Here is a 22,008-nt window from a genome sequence, read left to right on the forward strand (position 1 = left end):
CTTGTTTTCAAAGTCTGTGTTGGGACCTAAAACACTAGACTGCTTTTGTTTGGAGACCCACAAAATATGAACGCTGGTATTTCTAAAGAGCCTGGGCCTCAGTGTCACTATATTTTATAAAAGTTGGACCTCAGCCTGAGTAGTATATCACGACTTTTATGATTTGTAGATGTTGTTTGCATTCAATGATTAGTGTCCACATTGATCATGGATGGTTGAGACCACATCTATTTCTTTAATCAGTTTTTATTACTGTAGAGGCAGGCTGAAGCACAAAAATAATTGCCAACCATTCAGTTGGTTTGCGTCCATGTTACTGATGCTTACAGTAATTTAGTCAGTTCAGTGTGTATGTGTGAGTGTGTGTGTGTGTGTGTGTGTGTGTGTGTGTGTGAGTAGATCAAAAACATTCTTTGAATACACTTGAGAGACATTTAAACTAGACACTTGAGCAGCACTCGGTTTCGTTCACCGCAATTCAGTTCATTTAAACAAAAATCTAAAAATAGTAAAAGCCAAGTTTGTCCATGAGCCACACTCAGAAAACTCACCTGACTCATACGCCAAGTATTTGACCTAATGTTCGGACTATTGGATCCTGAGCAGGTATCATATGACTCGCAGCGTGACAACAGTGTCAGTTCTCACATAAACGTGTGTTTTCATGAGACTGAGCCGCAGAGAGAAGGATTACCTTTCTCCTTTGGGACGCCTGTTGAAAAGTGAGCTAAGAACTAAAGTGTTTCTCTTTGGGTGAGCGGATGAAGTTGAACCCTATTCAAGACTTACTGCATGTAGTTTATACTGGTATGTGTGTGTGTGTGTGGGTTGAGGACAGCAGGGTTTCTGTAGTTTCTGCCAAGAGAACAGGTTGAAACTGGATTTTAGTGATCAAGCCAGAGACAGAAAGTTTATTGGAAGAGAATTTAAATGTCAGATGACAAAGAGTGTCCTTAGTAACTGACCAGAGAGCAGAGCAACCAAAGGATTTTAATTGTATTCTACTTCGAAGGCTGCGTCTGAAATCACATACTATGCACTACAACATACTTTTGTGTGAATAAACAGTAGTTTGTATCTTTTCGGACACACTGAGCTGTAATTTACGTCGCCACCTCCCGAGAGTCTCCTTGCCGGTTGGAGACGCGTAACCATGGTAACCCGTACCAACATCATAAGACCAAAACGATGATTTGTGAGAATCAAAATCTGAACTTATTTTAAACATATATTACGCCTAGCAAAGTCAAAACTTGCACTTGAAGCGTTACTGATGTTACAGAGCTGTCCGTCAACGTCTCTTATAAACGTTGTTGTCACTACCACATTGCATTGTGGGATATTCACGCCAGTGTTGTGTACAGCGTTTGCCTACTACAATATTTCACCGGAAGTGGTATGCAATTTGCGTACTATTAGTTTCATACTCAGGTTAGTATGGAATTTCGGATGCAACCAGAATCTTCTTTTATCTATGAAATGACTCAGTGGAGAAATACTATTAAAAACATATTAAATAAAATAAATCAGTTGACCCAAAATGTCACATTAAGGGAGTAATCTGTAATTATAGCCTGATGACATGATCCTCAGTTAACAGTACCATGACGTGAACCAGTGTGCCACACTGTTGGGCTTTTGTATCCATGGCAACCAAGGAGTCATTTGGCTTTTGAGAAAGCGAGAGCTGGCGGCACACTGACCGATCATGCTACACGCACACACACACACACACACGGCGAAAAGCAGCTAGTTCAGGCTTCAGTTTGACTGTAGAGAGGATTCACACTTTGAGCTCCACTTTCCATTCAGATAAGACTAGACTGTTGATGTGTGAAGTGTAAGATCATGAATGAGGAATAAAATAGTAATTCAGAAGCTCTAGTAACCAAGGTTCCTTGAAAGCCACACTTTTTCAGCTCACTTTAGGAGTGTTGCTCTTGAGAAACTTTCCCCTTTGTTCCCCTTTTTAGATGAAAAAAGAAGCAAAGTAACGGTCAATTTTTGCAGCCCTAGAAATCATCTGTCTTAATCCAGTGGTGGGAAGCCTCTCTGTGCACGCTGCTTAGAGCACAGCTTTACAATCAAAGCCTATTTTAAACCCTTAAAGAGTACGTCTGAACTTCTTTTTTTTTTAAAAAGACAAAATTAAGCTCACTGGTTTCCTTGAGGTTCTGTGTCTTTCTCTGCACCTCTCCTTCCTCTGTCCTTTCATTATTTCTCTCTTCTCCATTTACTTCTAGCTTGCTCCGGCTCTATTTCCTCTTTTTTTCATCCTTTCTTTCTTCCGTTCTCTCCGTCTGTCTCTCTTTCTTCCACCTCCTCTCTCTCAGCGGGTTTCTTTCACAGTGAGTTGACAGAGTATTGAAGTTTCAGACAAACCCTCTAATGCAGGATTAAAGATATCATGGCAGGATTAGCTCTCTCCCTTCACTTCCCCTCCCTCCCTCTCGCCCTCTCTCCTCACTTTCTACCACCCCTCTCTATTTCACTCCATTCTCTCTTCCTATAATGCCTCCTCTCTTATCCTTTCTCTACCCCTGTAATTTCTCTCTGATTTCCCCCTCTCCATCTCTTTCTCCCTCCACTCGACTCCCTTCAGTGTGATCTTGCCCTGATAAAAGCAGCTGCGTCCTTCCAAATACAACCACTTAACACTCCCCACCCTTTTTTGTCAGAACCAGCCAGTCACTGCATAATCAAGGCTTTGCATTTCTCTGATCGAATCTGAACGCATCGCATGAGCCTCTGCGTGTCAATGTGCAGCTATTGCTTGTGACGTCTGCATCAACCAGAAATACCATGAGTCAAACCAGCATAATCGAAATATATACAGGCTATGCATCAGCATTTTGATGAAGAATGAAGACTCTAGATGACTTGTAGTATGCAGTTGGGTGGTTAAGTATTGGGAAAGTGAGCTAAATCTGGAAGGTTGTCTTGTTTTGTGCCTGCTGTAGAGCTTAGGCTCCATATTTTGTATTGTATACCTGCAAGGCATTGTAATTTCAAGTCACTGCTGCAGTAATTGACCATTCACTAAGTCCCGCCCCCCTAACTGTTAGGCCTGTCAAGCTTTCGATTCTCGTACAGCATGCAATTTACATTGATAACAATGGCAGATTAAACACTTGAAATTCTCAGTAATTCTTGGTTTTAGACAGAGATAGACAAAAGCAGGCCTCTAATTAAGCTAAAGCTGCATGTCCCCGGCAAAAAGTCATCATCCCATCCAGATGATGATCCGCGTAGAAGACAATCCTAGTATTATAAGTACAATAAGCAAAAATGTAAAGTCAGACATTCTAACTTAAAACTGTGACTGAAGAAAGGAGGTTTCACACACTTCAGCTATTTCACAAGGAATAGTAGGGCCTGTCCGGTGATAGGAGAGACTTCAGAGATCAGGTCCAAAGCACTCTGGCACACACAGATTTAAGGCAATTAATTTTATTAGAAGACCGACATTTCAACGCTAAGTGCATCTTCATCAGAGTCAAACAGATCCGAGACTCACATTCTCTTAAATAACCTCCCCTAATTGGGAAGTGATCCAGCCCAGGCTTGGAAAAATGGGGAGGGAACAATAAGCTGCATGTAGGCAGGGTAAACAATCATAATAAGTAAAAGTAAATATATAAATACTACGAATAATAACATGTATCACAACAATAAAGATAAATTCATCCAATACCCAAATATCTTAAATACCGTGTGCTCCAGTGTGCTTTGGACCTGGTCTCTGAAGTCTCTCTTATAACCTTTGACTGTTAAGCTTACATACTTGTTTGTATTTTCAAACAGTATGTTTGAAACCCCACAAACTAAGTTAGTAGTTCAGTTTTAGGTAACTTGTAAATGATGTGCCTGTAAGTAGTAGTTAGCCAGACATGCTTAGGATTGCAGCTTACGATAGCGCAGATAAACACTTTGTTAATTTGCTTTTGGAAGGGCTCCAAAACAACACACATGATTCAGCATGTGGGGAAATCCAAAGCTTGACAGACCTGCCATGCCTAGTTATGATTGCTAAGCTATGATTGGACAATCACCGTCTAGGGGGAGGGGCTTAGCGAAGAGTCAATTAGACAGTTTTTAACTGTCCGATGCGGTCTGCATGCCTGCCTCCCTCGTCCGCAGTGCCAACCAGTAATGTGTCCTCCTGCCCTCCAGGGGGTGCCATGTCTGGGATGGAGCCCACAGTAGACACAGTGGCGGTGACGCCCATCCCTGCCTACTGGTACTATGTGTTGGCGGGAGGCGCCGCCCTCTTGCTGCTGGTCACTGTAACCGTGGTGGTGACACTGTGCTGCCATCGGTACCACTGGGCGCCCAAGAAGACCAGCGGTAGTCACCATCATTCAGTGACGTACCACAACAGCCAACAGCAGCCAGATCAGCAAGGTCTCCAAAACTGCTACCAGAACCAAACCCCCAGCTATAATCTGATCCAGAGCCCCAACCAAAACCACCTGTACCCAGGTAACGGGCCGAGTCTTGACCCCATGCTCACCATCAAACTGGAGAAAGACAACGGCTGTGATTCCCGGTGTTGAAAACAACCGGACTACGTGTGAATTTTATTAGAATGCTTTGTTCAAATAAGGCGATCAAAGGGTGTAAAAACTCCCTGAGATAAATGATCAACAGCAGGATACAGCACCCATCACTGATGAGAATCTACATGGAAGAGACACTGCAGTTCCTGTTGCTGATGACTGATCTAATTACCTGATCAGCATGCACCTTTGCTAAACTTCCTTTGTTGGCTGGCGCTGGCAGGATGAACTCCTCCTGACATTGAACTTTGCCATCACTGGGGAGAGTAGATGGAAGAACTTTAATTGCCAATTCTGATGGCTGATGAGGGCCTGATAACAACATTAGATCACCACTTTTTTTGAGAGCATACCGGCTTCTACAGCTGCACTCCAACCTGGTTGTCTGTAGACTGCCTAACAGACTGTGGACAAAACATATGTACATCAGTGTACATGTCACTGTTGTAACAGCATATTTTCCTCCTGTCAGAGCAGGACATGTCTGTCTACCCTGCTCTGATCTGCAGCTTGGACACTGCCTGCCTTCAAACACCCTGTCCGACAGAGAGAGGGGATTTACACACACACACAGGTACAGGGAGATAGAAGTGTGTGCTGCATAAAGAAAGAAGGCTATTTCTCTGGGTCTGAGTGAAGCTGCTGTTTATTTGTCCGCAAGCCTTTGAGAGGCCCGAGAGTGACAGAGACAGATTAAGAACAGAAAAGGAAGAGGTATGGGGAGAATTAGCGCCGGCCGTCCAGCCGTGACAGATAGACGGCTAACACATCCACCGTGGGCGGCTCCTTTGGTCTGTGAACGAGGAATCAGTGTTGTGCTGTTCTCTGTCTGGTTTACACGAGGGGGGGGGAGAAAGATAGGATGAGACAGCTTACATCGCATCCTGCAGACCTAGAAACAAACTCTCTCTGCGTCAAAACACACAAAGGCTCAAAAGTCTCCAACACATACTGTATGCACGGACACTTCAAAACTTTTTTGCGTGTTACCCTGAGTGCATTTTTCATTACATGCTGATATGCCTTTCTTAAAATGTGCTTTAAAACTATTACCTCTTGGCCTCCAGAACGAGGTAGTGCCTCAGTGTCAAATTGGAGTATGAATGGACTCCATACAGTTTTGCCTTGATCTCATAGATAATCCAATGCCTGTGTCTGTTAATGTAAACATCTTTGTATGTCCCGCACACATTAGACTGGAAGAATGAAACAAATCCCAAATCATATGTATTGAGTAACGTATTAGTATTGAGTATCAGTTTTCTTTGAAGTCTGTGCAAGTTCAAGTTCTTTACTTCTGTTAAATCTTTTTGTGTGTCATCCTATGACAAAGTAATAATTTGTGAAAATCAGAATATTTTGCATACTAGCCTGGTGACCTGCTGAAAGTGTGGTCCATTTGGCTACACGGTTTAGCTTCTATTCAACAGGTGAGACCAAACATATGCTGTGAGAAAGAGCTTCTTACTTATGAAGCCTTTTAGAAAACCGCTGATCCAGGATCAGGTCCTTCGATCATTAAATTCCTGATCCATCAAATAAGACTGATTGCAGTGCAGCACTACCGTCACACCCCTCACACAGATTTCTTGATGTTTTCTTAATCATCTGTCTAATGGTACGTGTCCACATGGGCGTTTTTGGATGCGAGGGATCGCCTTGCTTCTCAGCATTGGACGTTTGATGGGCTGCCACTGGGCACTAAGCACCTGATTGGATGAACGCTTTCCCTCGTGGGCTGCTGCTCCCAGCTTTCAAACCGAAACCAATATGGCGGCTCGTTTGGAAACCTATCTTCTTGTATGTTACAAAAATAGTTTACCAAAATGTTAGGTGAGAAATAAGCCATGAAGTTGCTAAAGCTGTCTTTATTTTAGATCTACAATGGTTTGTTCAAAAGTTTTTCGTGAGTTTCTAGAGGTGGCGCGTCGAGCCGGTCGCCCCTGATTTGTATAAAGTGTCCTAGACCTCAACTTTATGCAAATGAGGAGCAGGCAACGTGACAATCCGTCTATCAAATCGCAATACTATGGTACCAGAATGCATTGCACGGCTGCTTGCATAGACAATGAATGGAAAGCGTTGAAAGGACGGAGCCTGTGGACACGTACCATAACTTTGTGTGTTAGCATTCATTTTTTTTATATTGACACAGATGAGTTTGCATACAAATTAGTGTGACATGATGCGTTTTTGAAGTTGGGTTACATGCTATTTTGAAATGTTGAAAGTAACATTAGCACTTTTCTGCTTCTTGATGATGATTTACCGAAGGCTTTGATGGTTTCTGACAATTTCTTACATTTACTGTGAATCTTAATAGAAACAATAAGTTGAGTAATGTGTTGGTTATGAATTCAATATCATTTCTTTCTTTCTAATCACATGTTACAGTATGCGTTCATGTGCTTCTGATGTATGATAGTTATACAATGTTTATTTTTTATACTCGCTGACTATTAATTGTTTTAAGGCAACAGTTATGTTGATTGTGTTCACTGAGATGATCTTAACTTTTCTTGACTTTCATTTGATGTCAAATCCTCAACAGCAAATGTTTGTCGCTCATTTAAAGCATCCAGCTTAAATTCAAGCTTAAATCGTAGGGACACGAAACGAAAACAAATCATGCAAGCTGTCCTCATACAATGTTCATAGCTATATCTACGAAAAGTAATGCACTGTAATTCGTATACATGCCACAAAATCAATTCATATGTAATCCATGCAATTGTGAAACAGGAAGTATAAAAACACCGGACTTTCCCCCAGAAGTCAACATTGATTTGTCACGTAACTTCCATACTAATGTAACGCCATTTCCAGAATTATTTTAACCCAAACCACGATCTTTTCCTAAACATAACAAAGTAGTTTTGTTGCTTAAAACTAACCAAGTCGATCTTTTGCAAAACCTAAGAAAGTAGTTTTGTCGCCTAAACCCAACTAAGTCAAACTCATCCTAAACCTTACTAAGCATTTTGTTGCCTAATCTTAACCAAGTCAATATTTTCCTTAACATAACAAAGAAGTTGTGTTGCCTAAACTTAACCAAATTATTTCCTGTGAAGACGGAAGTTTATTTTGAAAAGACGGGAGCGGAAATTGACACCTGTGTCACGTGTTGCTGGACATTTGTAGGAAAACATGAACATGAAACATGACGAATAACTTTTCCTAAGATATCATACGAACTGTTGAATCATGTTATGTGAAAATTATTCAGATGATGTAAAAAAAAGTAATTTAATTTGCTTGGTTTTGGTTTGAGTATCAACCTCTAGTCAGATCCACGTCGGTGAAATTGGGCGCACCACTGTGGTACTTATTTTCAGGAATTCTCAGCAGCTCACCATCTTCTGTTGTGTGCTACTACCCCCCCTACATCATTTTGTTCGTGCTCAAATCCCCCAGCCTTTTTATCAAAACCCGCTTGTTCCTATTCTACTCCCTCCCGTCATTGCAAATCCTCCCAGTAAAAAACACAGGAGAGAAAATGAGAGGCAGAAATGGAGGAGAGCAAAATCTCTCAGAGGAGAAGGGCCCATTAAGCGAGCCCCCTTTCCCTCCAAAGAAAGTGCCCAGAGATGGAGGAAGATGAAAGAAGTAAAAAAAAAAAAAAAAAACCTGCTCTCTATACTTTCTAAAGATAGATTTTTCTTTTACTCCGAGAGGAAGGCTAACAGGGAGGCAGGTTGGGGTTTGGATTGAAGGAGGGAGAGACTTGAAGGAGGAGGGCAGGTTGTTTCAAACACAAAAGCAGATGAAAGAAGTCTGTTGGCAGAACAGACAGTGTGATGGAGACACACATTATACTCGCTGCACGCACACAATCTAACAAACCACGAACCTGTGTTAGCAAAGAATTCCAACAAATTCAGTCTCTTAAATCACTTTTGCGTACGTGTTCAGAGAGTCTATCTACTCTGCAGCTCTCCGTATTGACTTATTTCATCAAATTGCCTCTCGTAAACTGTGTTTTTGTGCTTTAGTCAACAAGTATTTTTCGTTATTTTATGTTTGCATATCCATCCCCTTTCCCTTCCGTTTCAATCGACTTGTGTATGATTTACACATTATATGACTCACTCTAGCAGCCCTGTGCTGTAACCCAATCAATGTGGGTCCGAAATTCAAACGGAGGAATGATATATGGTTGTATTTATGTTGTGCTACCCGTGCACTTTTCACTTTCGTTCTCTCTGTCAAACTTTTTGCAAGATTTGGAAAATGTGCTGGCGTCTCCTCATGCAGCGCTTTTAAATCAACCTTCCCTCACTTCCCTCTCCCTTCTCCATCACAGACTACTTTGAAGCCTTTTAATATTTCTAATTAGTTAATGGAGCTGATTGCATTCATAAAACCCTGCGGTAAGCATTTCTAGCCTTCAGGCCATTTCTATTTTTTTCCCCTTCAGTATCCCCCTCCTCCTCTGTTTCCTGGAGAAATATTACGAGAGAAAGCACTCTAACAGGTCCTCGGGCCCCCGCTGGAACAGAGTATGGTGCCAAAGAGCCATCCATGTCTTTTCCTGAATAAAAAAAAAAAAGCCCCCATTTTATTCTTCTCTTTGCTAATTGGAGAGTGGAGATAAAATGGGGCTACGGGGAGTTTTAATCTCCTTTCAGATCGGCGTGATGATTCTTCTCAGGATCCTATAGCCTGAGGGCTTTAAGCCAGGATCATTAGAAAGTGTTCAACAGTCGTCCAAAGAGTGTCCGAGCATCTCTCTCTTTTCTTTTTTTTTTTTTTATTCCTGCTTCTTTTGCTTTCTCTCTGTTGATTTAATGTCTTGTAAAGGCCTGTGGTGATTTCAATTTGACTGTGAGAAAGGAGAAGTTAGAGCCTGGAGGGTCTGTTGTTGAGACTGTACATTTACATCAGAAGAGACGACTGATTAGATGCTTTCATGTGCAAGTACTACAGTAGTCTTACATGGAGAGTACATTTCAGTAAGATGTATAATTTACAGTGCAGGCTGTTCTCATACACTGTTCGTATCTATACCTATGAAACGTAAACTGTAATTCGTATACATACACCACAAAATCAATTAATATGTACACCTCGTAATTATGAACAAGGAAGTATAAAGAACTGCGAACAATCGGGGAGGATGGGTGGACAGGAGACCGTTGTTCGTACCCCATGTGAAACCACAAGTCAATGTTGTTTGTCACGTAACTTTCGTACCTAAATTACGCCCAAACCACAAACTTTCCAAAACCTAAGGTGTTTTTTTCATGGAACATTTGCACTTAAGTTACGCCACTTCTGGTGCGGCGTAAACACTTCCAGTTTGGCGTAACTTAACCACGATCTTTTCCTAAACCTAACTTGGTAGTTTTGTTGCCTAAACCTAACCAAGTCAATCTTTTCCTAAACCTAACTTAGTAGTTCTGTTGCCTAAACTTAACCAAATCGATCTCTTCCTAAAACTAACAAAGTAGTTTTCTTGCCTAATCCTAACCAAATCGATCTTTTTCTAAATCAAACAAAATGGCTTTCTTGCCTAAACCTAACCAAGTTGTTTCCTATGAAAACAAAAGTTTATTTTGAAAAGACTGGAGCGGAAATTGACGCTGAACACTCGTATGGAAATGCACAAAAAATTACTTTTCGTACGTTATCAAACCAACCGTTGTATGAGGATACGTTGTACAGTGTGACTACTGGGATTAGCCATATTTAGCTTGTTTCAGGGTTAACTGCTTATTCTGCACAGTAACAGCTTTTGTTTTTACATTGTGACAGCATTATTTTATTTAGTTGGGTGGTTCAGACAAACATTATTTGAAGTCATGATCATGATCTGCAGGCCGCTCTGCAGCTTGTATGCTTTGAGACGTCCGTCTGGTTGGTTGGTCAGAAATCTTTTGATCGCCTGTAATTTCCTTTGTTCTCATTTCTCACTTTTCGCCCTCAATTTCGGTGACGTGAAATCACACATTTTAGGGGTAAAGTGCAACCACATGTTGAGTTTTTGGAAAATCTACCTTAATGATGTCATTTTTATCAAATGAATAGATGATGTTGTGATTTCTTGTTCTAGTAATTGAGTTCTTTTTTATTGATTAGAAGGATTTTTCTTGATATAAGTTTGTTGGAAGCAGCAAAGACTGATCATTCTGAAACATGGCCTCAGCAAGGGATGAACTTGAACTAGTTTTGATTCAAACTGTGACTAGTTTAGACTCAAGCTGAATCCTTGAAGTGGTAAAGTGCTTTAACGTTCATCCCTGGCTTCAGCCACCTCACTGTTATATTTACTCCTGTGCACTTTCTCTGTGAAGGAAAGACCTCGACTTTATGATTGTCTTTTTGTCTTGCGCTGAATTTCACTGTCTTGCACTTAAAGCAAATTAAATATTGAACTACAGAGAAACATACGAGGCCAAGAGGCACCCATACTCAATCCCATAATCAAATAATTAAATAAGCAAATTCCCAACAAGCAAACATCGGAGAATGAATACTCTCCATTTAGCATAGGATTTCTTGGTTGCTGTAATATCTGAATTAAAATTGAGTTCAATTTCTTTTGTTTATTCTCTAATTGGGTTTGGAAGTCAATTGTGAGTCAATTCTAAACAATTAAAGATGTGATTGAGTCACTTTTTTTTAATTTCAAGGAAATTACCTCATATTTAATACATGAGCAAATAACTTCATTTCACAGATAGCAGGTCTCATTTAAAAGTATTCATCTAACTGAAGAGTATTTGAAGTTTATAAAGGTTGTTTATAGAAGGTGTAGTCTGGAAGCCACATGTTAAAATTGCTTCATAGGAAAAAAATGACCTTATCTACCTGAGGAAATGAGGCTCTGTATCTTTTTTTCATATCTACTAAATTAGTTTTTCACCTCTTGTCTTTTGAATATCTATTACGGTTTCACTTCATAATACGTTTTTGGTTCCTTCGCCCCAGCAATAAATGATTATCAGCTGCCCAGATATTGCTCTATTTTTTTTTTTCTGAGGATTGTAATATCAATTTCTTTGAATAAAACTGAATTGAAACAGAATTGAGCTCCCAAACCCTTCAAAGCCTTGCACTTCGGCCTGCCTCGGAAATATAATGTGGTATTTTAGCTTGTTGAATTTCATGGTCTTGGAATAAAAAGAAAACATATTGTGGGGAATGTGAAGGTAATAAAAGTGATATTTTTCTATGAAGCAGTCTTGGATGTCTTTTTTTTCACCTTCTCTCTCCCTCTAGAACGGTTTAAATTGTAGTAGATCTCTTGCCTGATATCTTCAGACAGTCTAAACAAGATCACTCACTCTTTAAGCTGCTTGTGTAGTTTGATTTCCATCTACAAATGTAGCTTGTGTTCTGACAACATAAGAAATGGAGTGATGTTATCACAACGTGGACTTTTGAGCAGCTCTGGCTTGACTGGATGTTTGAGATTAATACTGTTCTACTCTGTCTGTCTTTTCAACAGATCCCAGGCCTATGGATTTTGGAAAAGATCCTGTTTTCAACCCGAAGCCCCCCATCAATGGAGGTAAGGTTTGACGTCCTCTCCTCTCAGCCTGAGGCTATACCGGCTGTTTTACAAGTCTCCCCCCGAATAATAGTGAAATAGCGCTTTAAGCAGAGGCATGCCCATGGCTCTTCGTTTTACTTGTGATTCCACAAGAAAAAAGCCGGTGGCAACAGTGACAGACAATCTCCAGTGTGTGTGTGAGTGTGTATAGAGAAGGGAAGAGTTTGTGAGAGCATGTGGGCATGTTAGCGTGTGTTTCCTCTCCTCCTCTTTCATGTTTCGTGGCAGACAAACTGAGACAGACAGCTTCCTCCTGGGCACCTAGAAAACATCTGTCTGTAACAATCACGGATTACTTCCTGTGTGTGTGTGTGAACAGTATTTGTGTGTGTGTGTGCGCACATGCTTGTATTATTATCCCTTGTTCCTTTCAGCCCCTTGACAGATACAAGAAGAGTACTCAGCCTTTACCTCACTAAACAAGTCTGTTTACTGTCTGTTGACTGCTTCCCTCTGTGAATGTGTGTGTGTGTGTGTGTGTGTGTGTGTGTGTGTGTGTGTGTATCAGGGTGTTCTGCCATAAAACACTCTAAATGCAGTACTTAATTGCGGATTGGTTCGTTCATGTGCATACATTCATTAAGTGGATTAGCGTGATTGCTTGTGCCAGCTAGATGTGCACACTTCAACACACACAAGACGCACCTTTACAGTAATTAATTTAATTATGTTTCCAAACTTATGAAGTCAACAATAACAAGCGGGGTAACAGAATTAGCCGTTCTTGAATATATCAGCCACGACGTGGGATATTTGGCTCCGATACAGTTGAATTTATTACTTTAAAAGGGACTCTCTGTAAGAATCAGAAATTGCTTGTTAACAGTGACACCTGTGGCCTTTAAGTCAACGTCAGTCAGTGTCGTGTTACTTGCGCTCGCGCGACTGACAGATGAGACTGAACGTGATTGGCGGGCATCATGTTGATGCTTTATATAAGCATTTTTAAAATTATGTATAGAAGTTTTTTCTAAAGTTTCCTGTTTTCTCTCCAGACTATGTGTTCCCAGGCTGGCCGTCCTCCTTCTCCACCCCGTCCTCCTCTGATATGGACCCCTCCTCCGTCACCCTGGTGTCAGAGAAAGACAAGGACAACGCCTGGCTGTACACGCTGGACCCCATCCTCCTCACCATCATCGTGATGAGCTCTCTAGGCGTGCTGCTGGGTGCGGTTTGCGCGGGGCTGCTCCTCTACTGCACGTGCTCCTACAGCGGGCTTTCCTCGCGCTCCTCCACGACGCTGGAGAACTACAACTTTGAGTTGTACGACGGGATTAAGCATAAAGTGAAGATCAACCAGCAGAGGTGCTGCTCCGAGGCATGAAGAGGAGGAGGAGGAGGAGAACTCTAGAGAACGATGGGGAAAGACACGTCCCGTGATCTCTTGCAAAAGGAATTCTGTTCTCGGTTTGGACAAAGAAAACACGAAAAGGAAGCACTATCTGTTATTTCAATCCCCAGTGTCCCCTACCTAATATCCTGCTCTGATGTCTAAAGGGGGTAACATTCAACCCAGAGGTTCCCCACCTATTTGCGTGCCAGTGGGAGCTTGTGAACTTGATCTCCCCTACATGCTATGAGGCCTAAACTGGGGAACCCCTGACCCCAGTCTCCCCTACCCACAGTACCATATCTCCTCCGCCTGCAGGAGAGAGCCTGCTTGATTCTCAAAGCCTGTGAATGAATGAAGGAATGAATAAATGAATATGAATGACAGATCTACCATAGAATATAACCCGCCAGCCACTGGAATGAAGCTAGCAGATGGACTACAGCACCCATGACAATCTGGACATTTGGACCACAAATGACAGCACAGTCTGGGTGTTTGGTTAAAACGTTGGTGATGGAATTCTTAATGAAGAGGAGGATTTCATTAACATGTACCCATGACTGGTACTTGGCAGAAGGGCAATGTCAAATGTGTCCTCGTCGGCTTGAATTTGAATGTGGCCAATAGAGCCGGCATGCTGAAATGAAAAAAGCTCCAGCTTCTGACTGTCGGTGAAGACTTCAGCACCAGTGGACCATTTAATGTGGGTACTTTTGACTGAAATCAACACATATCAAGCGAATGCCTATCCCCCCCTAAAGAAGTTTAAAAGATATCAAACCACATTACTCAAAGGAATCTAGATTTCTAAAGGCGAAGAAGGAAAAAAAGAGGATGAAAAAGGACATTTTCTTTTTGTTTGTTTTTCTGAAAGGTTTAGATATGAGTTCTGGGACTTTCAAACGTCCATTAGCCGGCCATACGGCACCCGCTCGCTCCTTTGTCTGCCCTCGGTCTGCGCTTTGTGAAACCAGTGGCATAGAAGAGTAATGGTGACTGTTTTTGTTATGTTTTAGACTTGTGTCTGTTTGGAAAAAAAAGGTAAAGAAAAGCCAGCTTCAGTTCGTAGCCGCCCTGTAGAGCTCTTACGCCATTTTTAGACTTTCTTTAGCGTTGTGTTGGACTCCATAGTCTTAACTGTTACTTCAGTCCTTTTCTATTTCCACACATTTTCCATTACAGATGATCAGACTTTACAGAGAGTAGATGAAAGGTAAAAGGAAGATGGAAGACAGAAAATCAGAGGTTTATCTAAATCTAACATGCTGTTATGGAGTCGTGCTTTAGATTCAGTATTCTAGGGTTTGTCTTTGGTATATATCTATATTTTTTTGCTTTTCAAACTGTATGATGCCCACATGATGGACAGACACTGTGTGAACAAAATGTCAGTGATTGTTTTATTGCAACCTATGGATTGCCAAAGAGCCGTGTACGTGCACAGGGGGGTTCTGAACAAGTGTTAAAAGAGGCCGGCTGGAGAACGGACTGGGAGTGATGAATCATCCTGCCTTTTATCCGCCGCTCTTAGCGTCGCGCCCCCCCCCCACCCCTCTGAATGAAGCACGCTCAAAAAACGGAAAGAGAAGGAATGACTAAAGGAGGAGAGAAATCGTACCGTCGACTTTCTTGGACACACAATCGAGCCTTAAGCTAACTACAGTATACGCTGTATCGGAGGACAGCCATCGAGGAGTGCCAGTGCTGCTGGAGAGACTGATGAACAGGAGGACACACACACACACACACAGATAGATAGACAGACAGGAAGAAAGAGAGAGAGAGAGAGAGAGAGAGAGAAGAGGGAAAAATATGGTGGTTATGTTTACATGCAGGAGAAGTCTCATCAATCATCAAACAAAATTTTTTTTAGCAATATGCAGCTGTTTCTCCCAAGAATTTACATTCATATGCCGTTATTTAGCTTCAGTTGAACACATTTTGGTGGAAACTTAAAGGTACCCTGTGGAGTTTTTGACCACTAGTAGCGCTATTGAGCAATGTTTCCATTTTGTTTGTATCTCATGCATGCACACAAGCATGCAGAACCGTGGTTTCACACTATTCCTGAATGGTTGGCAGTGGTAACATGTCATGAAAAAACACCACAATTTTCAGCAAATGAGAAGAAGACAGCAAACTAGCAAGGATTTTATATTATTATGCTGGGGGAAATACATTCAACACATTTTTTCGACCTCAAAGATACACAGAATGTGTAAATCTAACTTTGTATGTTTACAACAAAACTCCACAGGGTACCTTTAATGCCTCCCAGAATTTTTTTTAATTAACGTATCAACAAAATGCATTTGTTAAACATATCTTAAACTTTTCTCATGTTTTTCATATAATATACACTTCTGATGACCAAAGCATGATTAGAGTTTTTATGGCGATGGTTAGACAACTAAAAGCAATTGGAAAAGGTTGTGGTCATAGTTACACTTTGTACTTCCACCCCGTTACCCCGTTTTGCCTGTGCTTTATGAATGCTACGCTTCTTCTAACATTAGAAGTAGATGTTGCTAGTAAACATAAATGACTATTGAAAATTACCTGCAAATGAATGGAAATCATGGGAGACTTTTGCATTTTTGATGGCAACATAACACATGGCAGCAGCCCTTGTATTTGAGTTATCTATCTGCAGTTAAAGATATCACTTTTTGGCTGTGGTCGGGAACAGTTGATTGACTTGACAACATAAGGCTGGTAAGCAGGTGATTCTCTGCATGGAAACATATCCAGTGAGATACTCAGCTGAGAGATGACAGATGACATAAGATTAACATAAAATGAGAGTGTCAGCAGGACAGGTGGAAGGTGAGAGAGAGAGAGACACAATGACGACACACAGAGAACGACACGACCGTGAGGGAGAGTCAGTGACCCAGACAGAAATCTTGAAAATGTAATTGGAGGACCAGACGCTGCCTTTTTTGTATTTATTTTTTTTCTCACCCTGCTCGGTCGCAGCAGATTAAGGTCAATTTGAGAAAGTCATTTTTGTGTTTACTGAATCTGTGAAGTTGCTGTACATTGAAAGAGCTAAGGACAAACATGTCACATTTGTTGTTGCCCCATCTCTCTTTTTGCCTTTCTCTCTCATCTCTCCCTGTTCGAGGGCACATGGATATAGCCAGAGGCCTGTACTACGAAGCGAGTTCAACATACCCGGGGTATCTTCTCGTTATCTGGCTTAACTAACCCTAACAACCAAGAACCACGATCTGTGCGCCGAGGTTTGATTGGTCAGTAGGCGGTGCTTTAATACGAGTTGATCACTTATCTGGAACATAACCTGCTCCGGAGCGGGTTAGATGTTCAGCATAAGTTACCATGGTGATCTAAGTTAACCACCGTCATAGGACGGAAAACCCAGGGTTGACCCTGAAGTTAACTCACCAACCACAAATCCTGCTTCGTAGTACAGGCCTCAGGATGCCTATTGAGATGAAATACACAAAGAAAATAGGGGGATTATAAAAAGGTGTTGAAAGATGGTCATACAAGGGAGAGAACAATGGAGAGAGAGATGAAGGTTTTTTTCTGTCTAAATGCATTTCCATTGGACTGTTTTCCAAGTGCCTTGGAGCTCTCTTATTTTGTCTCTCTCTCCCTACTGCTATCTTACTCTGACTTTCTTTCTCTCACACAAACACACATGAAACGATGAGTACATTGGGTGCCAACAACTACAAATGAACATACAATATATAGATATAGAAACACACACGTCACCTATTCTCTCTCTCTCTCGTACTCAACTTTAATACTTTCCTTCTGGAAGTCCAGATAGCATTACCTCTTCTGTCTCGATTGATACACACATATACTGTACACCCTGACACACATTATGCACACACAGAGAAATGCACACTACATTAAGACAACCACACACTTACGGCACTGGCCAGATAACTCAAACTGTTGTTTGTAGACTTTGTACAGAAAAATTTCTTTTTTAATGTTATTATTATTATTTAATAAAGGCTAAATAACAAGTGATTTGGTTCTCTGTGTTTGTATGCCATTTAAATGTCTTAAACAAGTCAAGAGCATGTCGTAGAAAAGTAAAAAAGTCATAGTATGTTGTAAAAAAAAAAAAAAAAGGGTCATAGTATGTTCAATAAATAACAAAAAAGTCATACTTTAGTATGTCTAATAAAAGTCATAGTATAGCATGTCGAATGAATAAAAACTTATACTATAGTATTGAATAAATAAAAAAAAGTCATTGTATAGTATGTTGAAAATGTTTTAAAAAGTCACAATAATGTATGTCGAAAAAAAAAAAAAGTCATAGTATAGTATGTCGAAAAAATGTTTAAAGACTCATAGTAAAGTATGTCAAATTGTTGAAAAAAATTCATAGTAGAGTATGTCGAAGAATTTCATGAAAAAAAAGTCTTATTTACTATTTTTTTCGACATACATTATTGTGACTTTTTAAAACATTTTCATCATACTATACTATGACTTTTTTTCATGAAATTTTTCGACATACTATACTATGACTTTTTTTCATGAAATTTTTCGAATAGTCATTTACATTCTTCAGGTTTTTACTCAAAGCTGAATCCCTTTTTTTTCTTTAAATAAAAAAATATAACACTTGTCAGAGAGGTATTGTTGCTGGCTTAGCTCACAATATGAACTGGGAACCTGATGCAGAACAGGTCTTTTTTGTCGTCGTCTCTCAGTTCCCACTCCACGACCTGCTTCACAGGAAGCGTGTTCAGATAGTGATACTTCTGCTATGACATTTTTTCTTGAAATTTTTCGACATATTAAACTGACTTTTTTTCATGAAATTTTTCGACATACTACACTGTACTACACTACACTTCGACGTACTATACTATGACTCTTTTTTAAGAATTTTTCCGACTGACTTTTTTTATGAAATTTTCCGACATGACTTTTTTCATGAAATTTTTCAACATGACTTTTTTTATGAAATTTTCCGACATGACTTTTTTCATGAAATTTTTCGACATGACTTTTTTTTATGAAATTTTCCAACTCATGACTTTTTTCATGAAATTTTTCGACATGACTTTTTTCATGAAATTTTTCAACTCATGACTTTTTTCATGAAATTTTTCGACATGACTTTTTTCATGAAATTTTTCAACTCATGACTTTTTTCATGAAATTTTCCGACATGACTTTTTTCATGAAATTTTCCGACATGACTTTTTTTTGACATTTTCCAACTCATGACTTTTTTCATGAAATTTTCCGACATGACTTTTTTCATGAAATTTTTCGACGTACTATACTGACTTTTTTTATGAAATTTTCCGACATGACTTTTTTCATGAAATTTTTCGACGTACTATACTATGACTTTTTTTATGAAATTTTCCGACATGACTTTTTTCATGAAATTTTTCGACATATGACTTTTTTTTATGAAATTTTTCAACTCGACTTTTTTCATGAAATTTTCCGACATGACTTTTTTCATGAAATTTTTCGACATGACTTTTTTTGGACATTTTCCAACTCATGACTTTTTTCATGAAATTTTCCGACATGACTTTTTTCATGAAATTTTTCGACATATGACTTTTTTCATGAAATTTTCCGACATGACTTTTTTCATGAAATTTTGCGACATGGCTTTTTTCATGAAATTTTCCGACATGACTTTTTTCATGAAATTTTCCGACATGACTTTTTTCATGAAATTCTTCGACATGACTTTTTTCATGAAATTTTCCGACATGACTTTTTTCATGAAATTTTCCGACATGACTTTTTTCATGAAATTTTCCGACATGACTTTTTTCATGAAATTCTTCGACATGACTTTTTTCATGAAATTTTCCGACATGACTTTTTTCATGAAATTTTTCGACATGACTTTTTTCATGAAATTTTCCGACATGACTTTTTTCATGAAATTTTGCGACATGACTTTTTTCATGAAATTTTCCAAAATTACAAAATAATGTTGGAAAATGTCATGAAAAAAGTCATGAGTTGGAAAATTTCATAAAAAAAAGTCATGTCGGAAGGTTTCATGAAAAAAGTCATGAGTTGGAAAATTTCATAAAAAAAGTCATAGTATAGTACGTCGAAAAATTTCATAAAAAAAAGTCATGTCGAAAAATTTCATGAAAAAAGTCATGTCGGAAAATTTCATGAAAAAAGTCATGTCGGAAAATTTCATGAAAAAAGTCATGTCGGAAAGTTTCATGAAAAAAGTCATAAGTCGAAAAATTTCATAAAAAAGTCATAGTACAGTACGTCGAAAAATTTCATGAAAAAAGTCATGTCGGAAAATTTCATGAAAAAAGTCATGAGTTGAAAAATTTCATAAAAAGAAGTCATATGTCGAAAAATTTCATGAAAAAAGTTAAGTCGGAAAATTTCATAAAAAAATTCATAGTATAGTACGTCGAAAAATTTCATGAAAAAAGTCATGTCGGAAAATTTCATGAAAAAAGTCATGTCGGAAAATTTCATTAAAAAAAGTCATATGTCGAAAAATGCACTACAATTCTTATTTTCAGATAATTATACACTAAAGAAAACATACTTAGATCCCCCTAATTGTTACACACTGGTCCTTTAATAGGTTCTGAAATGCATTATGTCAACCAAAACAGACCATTACAAATATATTTGCCTGAGTTTAATCATACAAGCCTTATACATTCACCATCAGAGACGTTTATACATGCATACTGTACATTTCCGCCTATGTCATATATATAAAGCAACCTGTTACATTAATCATTCAATATTTATTGCAGCATATTTGCACTCTGCACCACTGCCTGCCACACTGTAGCCTATGTTGTTGTATGTTGTTGTTCCTTGTATTATTTTTATATAGGCTACATACATCAGCTTCATTGTTTTTAGCTGCATTTCTATGTACAATGAGAGCAAAGTAACCACAGTCTAATTTCAGGTAGCCTCTATGTGCAGGCCAACTCACACCTGAACAATCAAGCTGATTCTGATCCAACAAGACAAACATTACCAGCATCACATAGCCTGGCACAGCAGCCACATATTAAACACACAGCTGGCAGCAACATCACCATACAATAACAATAATATTGAAATAGGCCACTAGTCCAACATTTAAAAAGTAGCTTACCTTTACGCAAAATGCATCGCAGTAACTTTTATGTAACTGCTTGAAGTAGATAATAAACGCAGAGGAATATTTATTTAAAATTGATAAAAGTCACATTCAAGGCTTTCTGCTGTCGCTATACGAGCAATCAATCACCACAAGGAGACCCAGCTGTCACTGATGAGAGAGGAGTGGCTGATCAAAATCTGACATTTCCGCAAGAAACTGCCACTCAAACTATCTGACCTATCATGTAGCCTAAACAGGAAGCAAAACAACAACAATTGTTTAAAGGCAGAGGGCAGTAGCTTAAAGATGCAGTGGGTAGAAATGGAGCAAATATTTATGATGGAGTATTAGGGCCATATTGAGGGGAAAAAAATTAATCTGAGATTTCTAGAATAAAGTCATAATATTAGGAGAAAAAAGTCATAAGTTTACGAGACTTTATTCTCGGAATATTACGACTTTTTTTCTCGTAATATTATGACTTTATTCTCGAAATCCCCATTTTTTTCCCCCTCAATGTGGCCCTTATACTCCGTTGTAAATATGATTAGGAAAAGTTATTTTTATAAAACGGTCACAATATATTCTGACAGTAGCATATGAGACAGGTAATGTGAAAAAAATCATGTGCCTCTGTGTCCTCCGGTGTCCTCCGGTGTCCTCCGGTGTCCTCCGGTGCTCCTAATGGCATCTGCAATATTCCACAGACCGGAGGAAAACAACCAATCAGAACCGAGCTGGAGCCTGCCGTCTCTGTGCAGCTGTCAATCACTCACAAACTCCGATCAAACGGTCAAACCATATCTGCCAACCCTCCCGATTTTTCCCAGGAGACTCCCAAATTTCATTGCCCTCCTGGTTTCCTCCCAAGGTCACACAAGGTCACACTTCTCCCGTTTTTCTCTTATATATATATATACAGTATATATATACTGTATATATATATATACAGTATATATATATATAAATATACTGTATATATATATACAGTATATGTATACTGTATATATATATATATACAGTATATATATATATAAATATACTGTATATATATGAAAGGACCTTCAGTGAGTGAGAGAAGGAAAGAGAAATGGAGAGTACTAAGATAAAGAAAGATGTTTAGTTTTCTCTCAGAGCACTTGAATTACAATATGCTAAAAGGTTATTATAGAATTTTGGCCCAATGATGCCAAAAATGTTCTGCCTATACTGCAGGTTTAACTGAAACGACAGTAAAAGGAATTATTTTTTTTCTTCCTAAGGCCCAAATAACTTCTCTATAGACTGGCCCACTTTACAATGCTTCCTAATTGGCTGTAACTGTATACAGTTTAATGCTAGTTTGGTTTCAGCCCTCTAATTAGCTTAGAGAGCCCTTATCAGTGATTTCTCTGCATCAGCATTTCTTCACCTCTTTCTTCTTGTTTTTCTCATCACTCCTGACCTGCCC

General features: G+C 39.3%; 1 protein-coding gene across 2 annotated transcripts in view; it reads left to right on the forward strand.

Moving 5' to 3' along the window:
* Nucleotides 1-17,458, forward strand: part of LOC141781718 (neuropilin-2-like) — a 119,812-nt gene extending 102,354 nt beyond the window's left edge. The window contains exons 17-18 of one of the 2 annotated variants that reach the window (XM_074657507.1): nucleotides 12,010-12,072; nucleotides 13,110-17,458. In XM_074657507.1, the coding sequence (XP_074513608.1) occupies nucleotides 12,010-12,072; nucleotides 13,110-13,438 (392 nt within the window). In that variant the 3' untranslated portion in view covers nucleotides 13,439-17,458. Of the gene's footprint in view, nucleotides 1-4,173; nucleotides 8,240-12,009; nucleotides 12,073-13,109 lie in introns of those variants that run through there. The other variant, XM_074657508.1, reaches the window with a different exon arrangement.
* The last annotated feature ends 4,550 nt before the right edge of the window (nucleotides 17,459-22,008 follow it).

Source organism: Sebastes fasciatus, chromosome 14 (genome assembly GCF_043250625.1).
Source record: "Sebastes fasciatus isolate fSebFas1 chromosome 14, fSebFas1.pri, whole genome shotgun sequence".
NCBI lineage: Eukaryota > Metazoa > Chordata > Actinopteri > Perciformes > Sebastidae > Sebastes > Sebastes fasciatus.